Below are 17,284 nucleotides of genomic sequence, written 5' to 3'. Positions count from 1 at the left end.
GCATGTGTATCCACGAAAGGAATACCGGGCCAAAACCCATACGTGCAAGCACTGCAAAAAGATAGCTCCATTCCACCATGTCGAACGCCATCTTGGCGTCCAAGGAGAGGATGGCAGCCGGTTCCTGCAGTAGTGGAACTCGCGCCAGTACTCCATGTACCCTGCGGAGATTCAAAGCCGTGCTACGATGTGGCATGAATCCGGATTGGTCCGGGTGGATCAAGTGGGACAGACTCGGTATGATCCTGTTCGCCAACACCTTAGCAATAATTTTGGCCTCCGGGTTCAAAAGGGAGATCGGTCTATATGACGAGCATTCGTTGGGGGGCTTACCTGGTTTCGGTATCGCCACAATAGTTGCCATCCGTTGATCTGGCGGCAGTGTACCCTGCATTCTAGATTCCTCGTACATAGTGAGTAGGGGTGTGCTTAGGGATTCGGCCATGATTTTGAACCATTCAATGGGGATCCCGTTGGGGCCCAACGCCTTGCCCGGATGGAGGGCGCCTATAGCCAGCTGAATCTCCTCCACCGTAAGAGGCGCGTCTATGTCTTTGGACATCTCTGGTGTCAACTCTTTTAAGGGAACGTGCGCGAGGGCAGTCTGGACCTCTCCCTCCCCCACCACTATCTCTGGGTTATAGACTGTGGTGAAATAATCGGCGAGGACTTCTACTATCTCGTCGGGGCGGGTGTGGTTGTTGCCCTGTGAGTCCGTAAGTTGTAGGATATTCTCCCCCCCCCCTGTCTCTTGTCCAACCACGCCAGCAGTTTACTGGCCTTGTCCCCAATGTCATATACCCTGTGCTGTGTAGCCGCAATGTCCGTCATCGTGATCTTGCGCATGTGGTCTGTAAGGCGGTGCTGGTGGACCTGGAGTTCATGGAGCGTGTCGTCTGAGGGGTTAGCCATATGGGCTGCGTTGGCCCTCTCGAGGCCTAACTCTATATCTAGGGCCTCTTGCCTGTGCGCCTTTTTGTGATTCGCGATCACAGCTATGGCCTGACCCCTGAACACTGTCTTGTATGCCTCCCACAATATAGAGGGAGAGTCCACCGAAGACTGGTTTTCCTCGAAATATAGCCGTGTTGCCCTCTTCAGGTCCTTATTAATCCGAGGCACTTTGAGATAGCCAGGGAAAATCGGGAATAATCTGTGTCGTGTCATGGTCGTAGTGGTGAGTGTCAAAGTGAGTGGCGAGTGATCGGAGACCCCCCGTGGCTGTATATCCGTTTCCGCTACTGTGAGGTGACCATTGAGCAAAGTAAAAAAGTAGTCTATCCTAGACAGACTATTGTGCGTGGCCGAGTAGTATGTGTATTGTTGCTGAGTAGGGTGTAGAGCGCGCCATATGTCCACCAACCCCTGTGCATTCAGGAATGTCTGGAGCCTGTTGGGCCCTTCTGCGTACATACGAGGGGGAAAACGGTCCACGGTGCTTGTAAGTGTCATGTTGAAGTCCCCACCTATGAGCAGTTCCCCATCAGGGAGGGTCAGCAAGAATTTGCCCAGATCCGGCAAGGCCTCAGAGTGTAGGGCTGGTGGTATGTAGACAGAGACTATGTTGAAAAGCCTCCCCTCCCACTGGCCATGAACCGCCGCGAATCTGCCATGGTCATCCGTTGCAGTAGATTTAACAATAAATTTGGATGATTTCTTCTGCAGGATGCCAGTGCCACGGGACCCCGAAGTGAACTCGGCATGCACTATCATATGGTAGCCTCTCCTATCTAGGGCCTTCGTGGCCGCTCCCGACAAGTGTGTCTCCTGTAGGAGAATGAGAGCCGGCCCCCGTCTCCTTATCCCCTGCAACACCAGCCCTCGCTTAATCTTATCCCCTAGGCCTCTCACGTTCCAGGACATGACAATTAGCGAGTTCTTCGTGGTTGGACTATCCGTTGCAGCCATAGTGATACTCCCAATCAGACCTCCCTGTGCCCCGAGTGGACCAGAAGGTCTCAGTTACAGAAGACATGCCTAGATACAAAAGTGTGCATATAACATAAACTTGTAGGACCGAGAAGTCCCAGAAAGTAAACTTACCCAACTCCCCCCCCCCTCCCTGCCCCCCTGCTACACGGACTCAAAACTGCCTGCCCCCCCAACTTAGCAGAGTGCATACCCCATCCCCCAAACAGTGTACTTGCGCGTTGGGGTGAGGGACTCTCCGCAGCCGGCAGTCTCTCATTCATACCCCCGGAGGCCCTTCACCCAGTGTCCAATGGCGGGAAGCGCTTCGCAGCTTAAGAGTCTCAACACAAAAGCGAGAATGAATTGTTCCCAAGTGGTCATTGTTCCTCAACCTCTTCCCTGCCGCCTTCAGCTCCCAAAGAGTCACTGTTGTCCGGTCCCCCTCCCGAGGCCTGTGAGTCTCGGCGATGGCCTTCAGCCCGATCTTTTCTAGAGCGATTTGTCCGTCTGTGGTTCTGACCCGGTCTCCATCCCTCGAGCCACTCTTGCACGTTTTCCGGGCTGTCGAAGAACCAGGTCTTGTTCTCCGCTACCACCCGTAGTCTTGCGGGCAATAGCATTGAGTACGGCAGTTCTCTGGACCTCAGTTCCTTTTTCACGTCGAAAAATGTTCGTCGCCGACGGGCGACTTCCGCAGTGTAGTCGGGGAAGATGGCAACGGTGGCGTTCTGGATCTTGAGGGGAGGGGAGGACCTGGCTGCCTGCAGGATTGCGTCCCGGTCACGGAAGTTAAACAAGCGTGCCACTATGGGTCGTGGGGTAGCCCCCGGTTTCGGTTGGCCACCCGGGACTCGATGGGCCCTTTCCACCGAAAAGAAGTTGGACAGTCCCTTCGGCTTTAGTTCGTTAGTTATCAGGTTCTCTACGAAGAGATCTATCGCTTTCACGCCTTCCGATTCCGGTACCCCTATAATGCGGATGTTATTGCGCCTAGAACGCCCCTCCTGCTCATTCAGCTTCTCCCGGAGCATTCTATTGTCCTGCGCCATCTTTCCCATTTCACGTTGGAGTTATGCGACGTCTTCCACCATTGATTTCGTGATCACCTCCATACTCTTGACCTTCTCCGACATTTTGTGGAGGTCCGCTCTAAGTAGGGTGACGTCCGTGGAGATTCCGCCAACGGTTGTTTGCAGCTGGGCCAGTGCGACCATGACGTCGTCCAGTGTGGCCTTTTTCCCCCCTGGGGAGTCGGCCGCCTTGCCATTCTGTTCCTTCCCTGCCAGGGATCCGGTGGGTTTGTCGGAGGTAAATCGGTCTATACGAGTCTGTGTGACGCCTCCCTTAGGGCCTTTCCCCGCCATGCCGCCGAGTGTCGTGTTCCTCGTGCCCCTACGCGCCAGGATGTGAGGATCGGTGTGGACCTCCTGGCCAATCCGGTTCAGCAATGATCAGGTCTAGCGTGTTTCTCCAGGGTGTGAGGTGCTCCGTTTGTCGCCGAGTGCGTAGCGACTGTTCAGGTCAAAAGAGGGCGGGCGCCCACTCCTTTGTCGATGCCCAGGCTCTCGGCACTGTTGGTGACGACCTTCGAAACTTTCAGGACTCCGGTGGCCCCTCCTTCAAGCACCGCTTCCTCGATCCGTGTGGGCCGCCGTCTCCGACTCCCCGAGGTGCAGTCGATCTGTTGAGTCCACCGCCACACGGGCACCTCCGGTCCAAGTTCTCCGGGCAGGATGCACTTCCGGCGGGGTGAACATCCAGGGAAGGTCCCGGCTCTGGAGGTGTGAGCAGGCCGGTCCGAGGCTTCGACGTAACTCTGGCTGCGTATGTCGGATTTTATCGCTGCTTGTCGCTGCTCACTCCGCCCGGTCCTGGGATCCGGTACCTTCCTTTGGGGCTTGCAATTGTGACGGATTTTGTGTCGGATCGACGAAGAGGCCGCTTCAGCCGCGGAGCTCGTCCCTTATGCTGCCGCCATGATCGGCTGCTAGCCACGCCCCCCAAAAGTGCATTTTTCAAAGTTTTAGCAAATTACCACGAAGTTCAACTTCATGGTAATTTGCTCCCCCTATTAGCGAAATCGCTATTTTTTGGGGTTTCGTGCATTGCATTTAAGGAATCTCATTTTGGGATTCCTTAAATGCAAGAGCCATTTAAGGAATCGCTATTTAGAGATTCCTTAAATTGCGATTTCTGCATTTGGGATGATGCATCCCAAATGCAAAAATACCGGGAGCAAACGGCCAGATTCTGAGAATCTGCCCGTTTGCTCCCGGTATTTTCTTTGATGCATCTGCCTGTTAGTCCCCAAGTCCTTTAAAGGTTGACCCCAACATTTTCTTTCATGTTGTGAACAGCCAATCAGAGTGCTCACTCTGCTGGAGTGCACTCCCACAGGTGTGAGGAGCCCAAGTGAAAAAGCCCCTTTGCCAATTAGATCACAATTTTTTTTTAATTGGGCTCAAAGGACTCTTGCGAGGGTCCCTTGTCAAATGGCATCAAAGTTATTAGCAAACCAAAAAAGCCTTTTTCTATCAAAATGCAGACCTAAGCCACTGAGTATTAATATATATATGGCATAATATGGCACCACTGTGCTTTGTCACAATTTCTTTATTGGGAAATAGGTTGTTTTGACCAGCTATGATTGGTTCTAGCACTCACACTTTATAAATATTACTCAGTTACAGAAAGGCGTTTCTGGGCAGCCCCGTTGTTTTAGACAATTAACATTTAAGGAAATAAGCACACAGCTCTTTTTGTGAGCACTTTATATATTTAGTTTCTTATGGGTACACATTCACAGCACCAATTAAGAGGGGTTCATTCATCTTATAATACCAGATGCCGTTTTTAGCTGTCAAAAGATTGTTGATATTTGTACTAACAATTTTTCTATTTTATGGATTTGTCATCAAGTGATTTAGTTAGCATTAGCACTTTATTTAATGTAATAATATTGTTGATTTTAGACACCATAGAGAATCAATAGTGTGTGGTCAGATTCTAACTTTTAGAGAATAACCATTATTGTTGACAAACCATATGAAGTTTATTTCAAAAGGACAATCGAGATTTGCTAGATTGTCTATCAAAACAGTATATGAAATTATATACATTTGCAAAATGTCTTACTTCTATGTCTATGAATTGTGCAAGGCATTTTTCGATCAAGGGTTGGGGTTGTGCACTGTTCAAATGTTGTTACGTTAGCGTCGTGTCATGTGATCAAGGCAGCATCCAAACGGCTGACACGTGTCATGGCAGGCACTTGCCTGATATAGATGGTGTACTATTGGCACGAATGAAGCACTTTATTAAAGATCAACTTTATCTCTGCGAGTGGTGGTCCGTACCTGGGTGAACTCATCGGAAATGTGGTGAGCCGGGATTGCGATTTTTCACTGAGATTTTTCAAAGAGCACTAGCACTTTGGTTATTATAGTATTGTATAAAATAATTGAAAAGAAAGAAGTGGAACTATAAAGTTGAGCACTTGCAATTTAATTAAGTTTTGTTCATTTTAAGTTTAGGACCATTCCTAAATAAAATGGGGTAGCTAGGAAACGTGTAAAAACACAATATATATTTTTTTTATATACAATAAAAAATTACAGAAATCAGAAAAAAAAAGAACATTATTTTTTTCTATGTATCCATGTGTTGTAAAGTGATGAATTATAGTGCTCGAGCGGAGACAAGGATATTTATCATGCACTTGCATTTTATACTGTGAAAAAAGTATTAGTATTTTAACATGTTTAAATATGGCGTCCAAAGTTGTAAAATTACTAACTTTCGAGTGCTAATGGGATTTAGTCCTTTGTCAATGTTAATGTATTACAAAGAGTATTTATTGTTTATTGAAATGGCGCTCTGCATGAATAAAAGTCGAGTGGAAATAACCTCTTGGAGTGCTGGATTATTGTGCTTTGGAAGAGAGGTGATTTGTTTTTGATATATGTATATATATATATATATATATATATATATATACATATATATATATATATATATATATATATATATATATATATATATATATATATATATATATATATATATATATATATATATATATATATATATATATATATATATATATATATACACTACTATTATAAAGAGAGAGCTGAAATCTTTGAGGCGGGTAAACTCAAGAAGTACAGCACCAATCACAACACCCAATACAGTATTGGAAAGGGGAGTTGCAGCAGATGGACATAGGCTATACAGGTGCCCACCATATACATTAGAAATGTAAAAGAACCTTAGGGGTAAAGTAGTCCCTTGTGGGCGTGGGCGTTGGCGTGGGCATGTCGGGCTTGTTCGTGGGCGTGTCAAACTACACACATTTTACTTTGTGGCCGTAACCATTGTTAGAGGGGCGTGGGTGTGTCAAACTACACACTGAGAGGGCCGTGGGTATGTCGGGGGCGTGGATGTAGCCGTCTCAAAGTACAAACATTACACTTTGTGAGAGAGGCGTACCACAACAGCGTTCTCAGAGGGGCGTGCCACAAATTTTATAACAAAAAATTGGCCGCGTGATTCAGTAGCGCGCCTTTCCATTGACGAGTTATAATCACTTCTCACACGTCTGTACAAGGTGCGCCGCATTCACGCACATTGCCATTCAAACGGCGTTAATACCAGCAACCTTTGTGGGCATAAGCTTTACCGATCTCAACCGGGGATAAACGCAGGCGTCTCACAATGCACACGCCCACACGTCTCAGAATGCACACGCCCAAACACAAGAACGCTGAACAGAACACACACCTCACGATGTGCACAAACGCTAATCACACTGTGATGAGATTAGCGTTCGTGCACGTCATGAGGTGTGCGTGCCCTTCAGCGTTGTTGTGTGTGGCCGTGTGCATTCTAAGACGCCTGCTGCATTGGAAAGTGGTGGGGTAGAGTTCGGTAAAGTTTGCCGTCCTTAAGGTAAAACTTTTTTATACCCTGACAACGTCGGGACGGGCAGCTAGTATATATATATATATATATATATATATATATATATATACAGGTCAGCTTTTCCACAGACTGAGAGTTTTTTGGTTTGTTAATATGTGATCAAGGCCTCTTGTAGGCCAAAATGTGTCATGGCGGTGGTGCAGGTGCTTCAATAAATATCTTTTTACCTAACATAGGGTCTGCACTGGTCTGTTCCTCAAAGTGGTGATTTTCTGGCGAAGTTTTGCCGCAATATTTATATATATATATATTACCTACTGGCGGTCGCCAGTAGGTAGTTATAATTAGGACCTAGTTTCCATAGGAAATCCGAAACATTCTATTGGGAATAACCTTGGCGCCGGTTGATGAATTTTCGTGAATTTCTCAAAGAAGATGGCCCGCTCCGCTCCTTCCCTGAAAGTTTTGGGGGGAAATCGTCAAGTGGGGGCTGAGAAAAAAGGGGGGTCCCAAAACGTGTTTTCCCCATGTTATTTTCCATAGGACGATTAGACACGGCTACAGCCCGAACGGCTGAACGGAATTACAAGAAATTTGGCGAAATGGTAGAGTCTGATTCGCAGATCACGCTTTTGCTCAAATGGTGTGAATCCCTACAGTAGTTCCTGAGAAAATCAAAAGTAAAAAAATATATATATCTAGGTGCGCGCACGGTACGCTTACCGTACGCTTATACGGTACGCGTACCTTTCCGAGCACGAGCTGCATGCTCATTGGCTTTCAACACTCCAAACCAGGAAGTGTTGGCAGCCATCTTGTGCTTGGTAGACCAAGGCACAAGAAAGCAGAAAAACAAACGTGTAGAACGCAAAAAGGGGGCAGGGTAGAAACACCCTGACCCCCTAGGCCTGCTCAGGTGCTCCCACACGGACCCCCAAGGCCCCAATTTTTTTTTCAAAAAACCCGGTTTGCTTTTTTTAAAATTACCCCCACACTGCCCCGAGGACCGCCACCCCCGGGGCAAAGCAACGCAGCCCCCTGGCGCATACTGGAGGTTCCAAGGGGAATTGGTTCCCCCTCTGCAAACGCGCCAGGGGGCTGCGTTGCAGAGAGGTGTAAAAAGGGGCGTGGCCTCATTACGCCTCTCTGCAATGCAGTCCCCTGGCGCATACTGGAGGTTCCTGGTGGGCTAGTTGGCCCCCATGGACCCCCAGTATGCAAGGGGAATTAGTTCCCCCTCTGCAAACACGCCCGGGGGCTGCGTTGCAGAGAGGTGTAAAAAGGGGCATGGCCTCATTACACCTCTCTGCAGTGCAGTCCCCTGGCGCATACTGGAGATTCCTGGTGGGCTAGTTGGGCCCCAGGGACCCCCAGTATGCAAGGGGAATTAGTTCCTCTCTGCAAACGCGCCCGGGGGCTGCGTTGCAGAGAGGTGTACAAAGGGGTGTGGCCTCATTACACCTCTCTGCAACGTAGCCTCCTGGTGTATACTGGAGGTTCCCGGTGGGCTAGGTGGCCCCCAGGGACCCCCAGTATGTAAGGGGACTTAATCCCCCAACTTAGAACACTCTACAGGGCGCATTAGCACAGTGGTGAAGGTAGGGGGCGGGGCTTGAGGTGATGTGAGTGCAAACATGCGCCGAGGCGCGTTTTAGGTTGGGGAATTAATTCCTGTTCAATCAAGAGGTCCCCTAGGGGGCAACTAGTCCAACAGGTATCTCCAGTAAGCGCCACGAAGCTGTGTTGCAAAGTGTTGTAAAAAGTGGCGTGCCCTTTGAACACCTCTGCAACACAGCTGCCTGGCGCATACTGGAGGTACCTGGTGGGCTAGTTGGCTCACAGGGGACCACAGGATTGAAGAGAAATTAATTCCCCAATCTAGCTCAGTACTATTCCTGAAAAGTAAATTTAACTGTACTTACCAGTAACTTGAATTGTCTTCCATAGAATATCATTGCCTGCTATATAATATATATATATATATAAATTAAAAAAATATTAAATTAAAAAAAGATATATTACAATTTATTAAAAAAAAATAATCCCAATTTATATTAAAAATATATAATGTAATTTAAAACATAAAATATCAAAAAAATAAATAGTTTAAAATAATGTAGTAAATCGGTATAAAAAATATAACATAATACATTTAATAATTATCATTTACAAAACCTTTGAAATTCACTGAAAAAAACCATAGGTTTCACACACGTTATAGTTAGGAATTACCATTTAAAAAACCTTGCAAATTCACTAAAAAACCATTGGTTTCACACACGTTATAGTTAGGAATTAGCATTTAAAAAACCTTGCAAATTTATTGAAAAAACCATAGGTTTCACACATGTTATAGTTAGCTGGACATTTCACTCATACAAAACCTTTGAAATTCCCCCGTTATAGTTAGTTCAGCTAACTATAACTCGCGCACCCGCAATGCACTGCTGATGACGTCACATATTACATCACTCATGACATAGTCAGTGACATCACTCATGACATCACTGATGAGATCTCAAATGGCATCACTGATGACATCACTGATGACATCATCCTTGTGAAAGAGTGACAGACCTCCTCTCAGCGTAATATAACCTTTGATACACACATTCAAAAATAGAAACTAAAATTTTCAACAAAATGGAGATACCAATACCAGTTACAACAACCTATTCAGTAATTCCACCATCTATATACACATCCACTCATTCACTAACAGTTCTATAGAGTCACTCATACATGTACTCACTCATCATATGTACTGATACACCTATACATCCTGTTACACACCGACAGTCATCCATAGAGTTACTCACACACATACTCAAACATGCAAATAAACTATCAAACATCCATTTATTTGCATATACAGCTATACACACACTGCCACACTTACTTCTACGGACACTTACACATACTTACTCTCTTAAACAATCACTTATAGAAACACATACTTTTTTAAACAGGAACTCTTCCAATCTCTGACTTTCACATATACTCACTTATATACATCAATACTTACATATACTAGATTAAAACATATGTAGTTACTCATAAAGATACTATTGAGACAGTCATTCACTCAGTAACACACCCATACACACACTCATCCACCCATACTGTCCTGCACACATGCTGTCTTCAAAACACATACAAACAGTGAGTCAGTCATTCACGCATATATGCGCTAAGTAATACCCCCATACAAACACTCATAGTGATACTCAAAAAACAACTAATAACCCATATACACACTCATGTAGCTACTCACCAACCCATGCAGCCACTTATACACAAAGTGAGACACTGATACATATATTTAAATATTTAAACATGACTCGCTAATATATGTATTCACTAAGATACACTTAATAAGTCAGTTAACCAATCAATTTTTTTTTAAAAACCATCCATTTAGACACTTATTTACCCATTTATTCTTCCATCGACCTTTAGATATACATATATAAAAAATATGTTTTTCAGAAAGACACACATTCACTGGATGATGTCATCAGTGATGTAATCAGTAATGTCATTTGAGATGTCATCATTGATGTCATGAGTGATGTCACTGACTATGTCATGAGTGATTTAATATGTGGCGTCATCAGCAGTGCATTGCGGGCGAGCGAGTTATAGTTAGCTGAACTAACTATAACGGGGGAATTTCAAAGGTTTTGTATGAGTGAAATGTCCAGCTAACTATAACATGTGTGAAACCTATGGTTTTTTTAATGAATACATATATACATGTATATCCAGCAGAATCCTGTCGCAAACTTCCATATCCCCTCGAGACTCCGAAGAAGGAAAGAACAGGAACAGACCGTAATTGGCTCGTGAGTAAGGTGCTATTTTTATTTTCACCACAACATTCCTTGCATGACGCGTTTCGACCGAGTCACCCCGGTCTTGATCACATGACGCTCCTATACATAGGTGTGTCTTAAATATTGCATAAAAAATAAATAGCCACTCTTACAGGAATAATAAACATAGAAAACATCTTGCTGGGTGAATACAATTAATAGCAGAAACGCGTTTGAAACTGCAACTTAAATTTATAAACATTACAGTTATTAATGGACTCCTCAGCGATGATACTGTCAGTAAATACAGTGTCAAACTGCAGCATAAAAGAAGATAAAGTAAGGCCAAGTGGCTTCAAGTCCATAGCACTAGAGGAGAAAACCTGATTGTAAACAAACTCTTGCTAGGTACACATAGACAAGTTAAATACAGTCATGATCAAAATTTAGGAGTATAGGCTAACTAAGTGCATGTGCTGAAGCTGTGCTAAAAAACGTGACACAGATTATGTATTAAAAAATATAAGAATACGGGAAGTCTTAATCAGGCGGTAACTGTTGACAAAGTGCCAGACTTCAAAACAGACCATGGAAATCAGTAGATAAATCCATAAAGGGGGATGACAGATAATTCATAAACTATATGTATAGTAACTGGTGGTTAAAGCATGAGTGGTGTAATAACCAGTCATGTAGTAGGTTCAACAATGTTGATTTTGAGGACGTAAAACAGGGAAACCACAGGATTTGTGAAGTAAAATATTAGCATAAATGCTTGTTAATGATCTGTCAGCATCTGAGGATGTACAAAATATGCAGAAAGTGCATCAAGTGCCTAAAGTGCAAAGATGTGCAAAGATGTGCAAAATTAGGCAAAATCAGGCAACATATCACAATACCAAAAAATCACAAAAAAATCACTTAGTCTCCTTATAGTAAAAGCATCTAATTCATAGCAGCTATAAGGTAAGCTGGTTAGTGATAAAGTAAATTGATTAGAATTCAAAGATGGAATCATGATGATGTATGGACATGAATTCAAACGATATATAACTGTAAATATGTAATGACATAAAATCCTAACTAAGATAAGGCTAAAATCTAGGTAAGCAGATGTATATCAAAAAATGAAATAGAATGTAGATAAATATCTCCTCGATCTTAAAAGTGGGGAAGAAGCACCATACCCTCGTAAAACCGGATACAAGGCCAAAAAATCCATGTCCTTTCTCAACAGCTAAAAACCCACAGGCTAAAAAACTGTAAAATCAGGACATGGACCATGACTTAAAATCTCTGGTATATATTTTGGTTTGTTAATATGTGATCAAGGCCTCCTGTAGGCCAAAACGTGTCATGGCGGTGGTGCAGGGGCTTCAATAAATATTTTTTTACCTAGCATTGGTCTGTTCCTCAAAGTGGTGATTTTCTGGCGAAGTTTTGCAGCAATATATACATATATATATATAGTTAGGGCAGGTTTTCTATAGACAGAGCGTTTTTTGGTTTGTAAGTAACTTTGGTCTAGTTCGACCAATCTTCCTGATACTTTCCAAAACAAATGTTCATTCATCACAGCTCCTTTCTGGAACATTGAAGTTGGTGGTAATTTGCGATTTCTTAAGCCAAATCGCACAACTTGGGTGCTTCCTGCATTGCATTTAAGGAATCGCAATTGTTGAGTCAAGTTCCAAGGTTGGGATTCCAACCTGGGTTCACAAGCTCCAAAGTCAACAACACTGGCTACTAGGCCACATCTCCTAGTGAGTGTTATGTCAAAAAGGTTTGTTACCATCTAGAAGAGAAGCGATATGAAGGATTGCAAAATTATCCCATAAATGAGCTATAATCAATTGTACAAAAGATTTTTATTGATGCAGAACAAAATGTATATATTGAAAACAAAACCAAACACATTCTTATACAATATACTCCAAGTGTATACATTAACCACACTACAAAATATTCACAAATCCATCTGTGCATGACAAAAAAAATATTTTCTTCAAGGATTATTTCAAGGCTTATGTATGTTTCACCCAGAAACTTTTATGCTGGTGAAACCCTGGGGAGAGGTAAGTAATTGCTGTGGGTAATCAGTGTGGAAGCAAAACAGAAACCGCCACAATATTTCTAGTTCTTCCAGCCTAGAAAATTGCTCAGGGATTTTTTATATCCACCCATGTAAACCTAGTGAGCAGTATGGTGTTGCACTGATACACTCTGGTCTTAACACATTGCAATTAATAACATCATTCAAATACGTTCTTATTTGTTAGGTGACCATGATGTTTGTGGTGCGATATGGGCACCCGACCACTAGATTATACATACATTTGAGTGGTGGAAAAGTTCACTCCAGTCTTTGTACCTGACAGTGCTGGATATTCCATCAGTCTGACAGAGGGTGTTTAGGAACTACTAGTACTAGCACGGGCTTGTGCATTTTTTTCTTTACGTAGAAAATACATTATTTTATTCACTTACCAGTCTCTGTAGGTGGAACAACTTCGCTGACATTAGTTGAATTAGATAAGCAAATAGTATCTAAGAGAGAAAAAATAATGCAATTAATTGATTTTCAGGCTTTTCAAGGTTACTAATTTTTCAGGTATCAAACTATCTTTTTCAGTACTCACAGAAAAATATATTCAGTGAAAGCAAAGAATAATGTGAAGTTATGGTTAGCTTTGGTTATAACACCATAATAAATGTATAAAAAACTCAAAGATTAAATGAAAAACTCATTTAAAGTGGAGTTATGGATAAGGGTGGGTGAAGAATTCCACTCAGCGGGTGGAGTTTGCGAAGTGTTGCCCACTCTGCACAGAGTGTAGAGTTTTGTGAAAACTCTGTGAAGTGCCGTTGAGCAAAGTTTTTTTTACCTTGCGCGGCTTGCCAACCTTAACATGGTGAGCAAGAGAAATCGAACGCTAGCCTACCTCCCGGCAATATTTTTGAACCCTGATGGTCGCGGGAGGTCACTAACTCTCGCATTGAGGAAACTACTACTCTTATTAAGGACGCTGCCACTCGGGTACAAATTCTACTTGAGTGGCAGAAGGTGGCAGCTCCCTCTGGCACTCCACGTGATGCTATTGGTGCTGATTTTACAGAGTGGGAGAATTCCCTGGTGCTAAAAATCAGCACAAACAGCACAATGTACCGGACTCCGCCGCTCGCAGAACTCGGTGTAGCACAGTAGTGTTTTTTCAGCACTTTGCGGAGTTCAGTGTAGCAACGCTTTAAAAATCCATTACAGGTGAGGATTTAAAATAGAAGTATAAAAAATAGACTAATACATATAAAATACATCTCAAGACAATTTTGTCTAAATGAACTGGCATATATTAACATTTTTCTCCAGGTTGTCCTTTCATTTTCCAATACGCTCATTATGGAAGGTACATATGAGCCATTTTCACTATGACTTGCTGAATTAGTAAGGGATAAATACTGTGTTGACATAAGTGAGTATTAAGGCCAAGATACAGAAAGTTTTGGCCTATCGTATAGATCCACAGTTAAAGTTATATTGCCCATTTCTGTCCATTCTTTGTAGTGGGTGCCAACCAAGCAGACAACATTGATTGAAGAAGATTGAGGAGGCAAGAGTGATGAGGATGAATTAAGTAGATTGATCCGAAAGGTAAATACTTACCTTATAAAAAGTTAAAGTGAACCAAATAGGAAGATACTGTATAGACCATATGGAGGTGAAAGTGGACATTTACAAGGGAAATGATTAGTCTTGCCCTAACTTCCTTGGGACAAAGATTACAGAATGGAAAGTTTAAGAATATGAATAAGAATGGTATATAGTATGAATTTCAATTAGATTATGTCAACTTTGAGAATAATGTATTTCTTTATGCAAACTACACATACAGAGGTTTACAACAGAAATGTGTATGATAATTGAAATTATCATATACTATGTCTCTCAGTACTTTTATAAATGTTGTCTCTCCGAATGCATGTTTATGTAATTGTAGTACATGTGGCGCAGTAATTAACATATTATTTTTTCACTGCATGTACAAGCAATATTTCTCTGCATCTGGATTCATATGAAACAGGAGTTTAATCTATAGGTTATATGAACCTTGTGTAGTGTTTATTTAGTTATCCTGATTTACTTTTGTTATAATTTTAAGGTGGTGAATATTGATATATGATTTCTGTGTCTAACAGCCCTCAAGAAGTGCGAATGTGCACAAAATACTTGTTGGCTGTATTGCTGTATTAACTGACCCAGACGAAGACTGGAAAGGTCGAAACGCGCCTGTCTTGATTAATGAATTGTTGAGAGAAACCTGGACTGTGGTTCCATCTTGCGGCAGTACGCGAGGCGGCTTGGATATATAAAACCTACTGGCCGTCTCCAGTAGGTAATTATATTATAGGAAAAGCATTTTATGACCTGCCTATAACTTTGGTGCTGTTTGATGACTCTTCATGAAATTTCCCCCAAAAAGTGCTCTAGAGATTCTTGTTGCACATGAAAAGTTTCAGGGGGATTCCTGAATCAGGGTCTGAGAAACATGGGGTTGAAAAAATGGTGCATTTGAAATGTTAATTCTCATACAAAACTGTCAACATGTCTACATTCTGAACCAATCAATGGAACTACAAATTTGGCAGAAAAATAGGTATTGTTATGCAGATTGTTCCTTTTGTTATTTGGTGCAAATCTGTTCAGTAGTTGTTGAGAAATTTAATAAGAAAAATATAGTGATATCTCTGGCTGCGGATATTTCGTGAAAAAGACGAGCTTGTGCAGGGAAATGCACAGCTCTGATTGGCTACCAACACTTCAATCATGAAGTGTTGGCAGCCATCTTGGGACTGAAAAGGGGGCAGGGTAGGAATACCCTGACCCCCAAACTATCGTCTTGAGCTCCCTCTGGGCCCCACCACGGCATAAAATCATTTTTTTAAATGTTTTCGCGAAATTGCAAATGGCACAAAAGTTATTGGCAAACCAAAAAACGCTTTTCCTATGGAAACTTTGGTCATAACTATAAATACCTACTGGTGACTGGCAGTAACTGGTGCAGAAAAGTCAGCACCAGAGTGTATTTAGTAATCCAATCACTTTAATCAACATGTCCGTAGATGACGCGCTGCATGATGGGGAACTTGCAGCTGAAGCATTATTTTTAAACCTCCCAGAAGTTACGAATGAGTCAAGTGATTCAATATCGGGTGAAAATACTGGAATTAATAATGTGGAGGCATTATTAATGGCATTAGAAAAACACATGAAAACTGAATTAACAAAGTGGTTGGAGAAAAAATCCCTGGAGAAGTATCATAACGCAGGAAGAGTGCCCAGAGGATTATGCATGATGATAGCGCCCAGCTTTGAGAACCCTAATCCCTTAATGCGGAAAGATTGAGCAGAGAGCAACTTAGAGGCATCAATGAGACTGGTACTGCTTTGATCAAATATGCTGAAATTGACTGCGAAATAACAATAAAGGAGATTGAACGCATCAATGGTGTACTTGATGGATTGGACCAGAAGGATTTGATTGCAAAAATCCGCAAAGATATAGTTGATTGTTTAATGAAACATGAGGAGGACATAAAAACCAGGAAAGCCTTCAAATTTGCAAGGGATAAAAATGACTATGAAACAGGGCGTGTTGTTACATGTTCTAAAATGTTTAACACTACCAAAAGACAAACAAGTACTTTAGCAGCAAATCGTAATATGGTGAGTGGCGCTCTCCTTAATAAGGGTACATCAACCTCTGAGCTCAGCTCCGTACAGAGTGGAACGAATTCAGAAGATGGCTATGAGACAGTAAGAGGCAACTAATATATGGAGACAGCAAAATTTAGGCTAAGGAAACAACTCAATGTTTTAATACAGGATCGCAGGCAAACTTTGCGCCCTCGGAATCCCCAACACAAGCAAGGCGGGCACATACCAAAGAAGATGGGAGAGGAGGAAATCAAGGAACAAACACCAACAAAAGGGCACAAGTCAGAAAGTGGAGGTGAAAGTAAAATCTAATGATAATACGGTCATACATTTAACAGAGATTCAGCTAATGAAAGCAGAGACACAGCTGTTATCCCTAGGTTTGACTTTCTGCCCAGAAAGCATTTTTAATTCTAATTAGTCTAGGACTGATGTGTTCAGGTTCATAAGGAAATTATTAAAACTAGTGACATTTTTCAAACTAAAGAATGTGACAAATCAGCTACCTAAATAACATACAGTAATTGACACTCTGAACAAACCATTCTGCAAGGTTAGGATGTGGTTACATTGAATGCACTTCAAGCACTTGAAAATGAGGATAGGACTCATAATGTGCAGATATCAACTCAAGAAGCCAAGAACAGAGCGGGTATTAATATAGATAAAACATTGGAAAGTCCATTCAAGCCAGTGTTGACATTCGTCCCTATTATGGTAAGGGATGCTGTTGTTGTGTTCAATGAACAGAAAACTGAACCGCATAGTCAACCTTAACAAAGAAAATGGAAAAATCGAGAAAGACAATTCTCTAATCTAATAAAAACACTCAGTAACAACAACGAGATTAATGTAAATAAAGCGGGCAAAGGAGGGAATGTGGTTCTGTGGCAGAGGAAAGAATATCTTAAAGAGGCAGATA

At 42.5% G+C, this 17,284-nt stretch overlaps 1 protein-coding gene across 1 annotated transcript in view; it reads right to left on the bottom strand.

The window, feature by feature from the left end:
* The window catches only part of LOC147678040 (mucin-3A-like), a 174,535-nt gene that overhangs the window by 54,887 nt on the left and 102,364 nt on the right, over window positions 1-17,284 (bottom strand). Inside the window, exon 7 of the mRNA XM_086945937.1 lies at window positions 13,137-13,196. Coding sequence (XP_086802063.1) covers window positions 13,137-13,196 — 60 coding nt within the window. The remainder of the gene's footprint in view (window positions 1-13,136; window positions 13,197-17,284) is intronic.

Source organism: Lissotriton vulgaris, chromosome 12 (genome assembly GCF_964263255.1).
Source record: "Lissotriton vulgaris chromosome 12, aLisVul1.2, whole genome shotgun sequence".
Classification (NCBI taxonomy): domain Eukaryota; kingdom Metazoa; phylum Chordata; class Amphibia; order Caudata; family Salamandridae; genus Lissotriton; species Lissotriton vulgaris.
The sequence above is the reverse complement of the archived record's forward strand: the minus strand, read 5'-3'. Positions and strand labels throughout refer to the sequence as shown.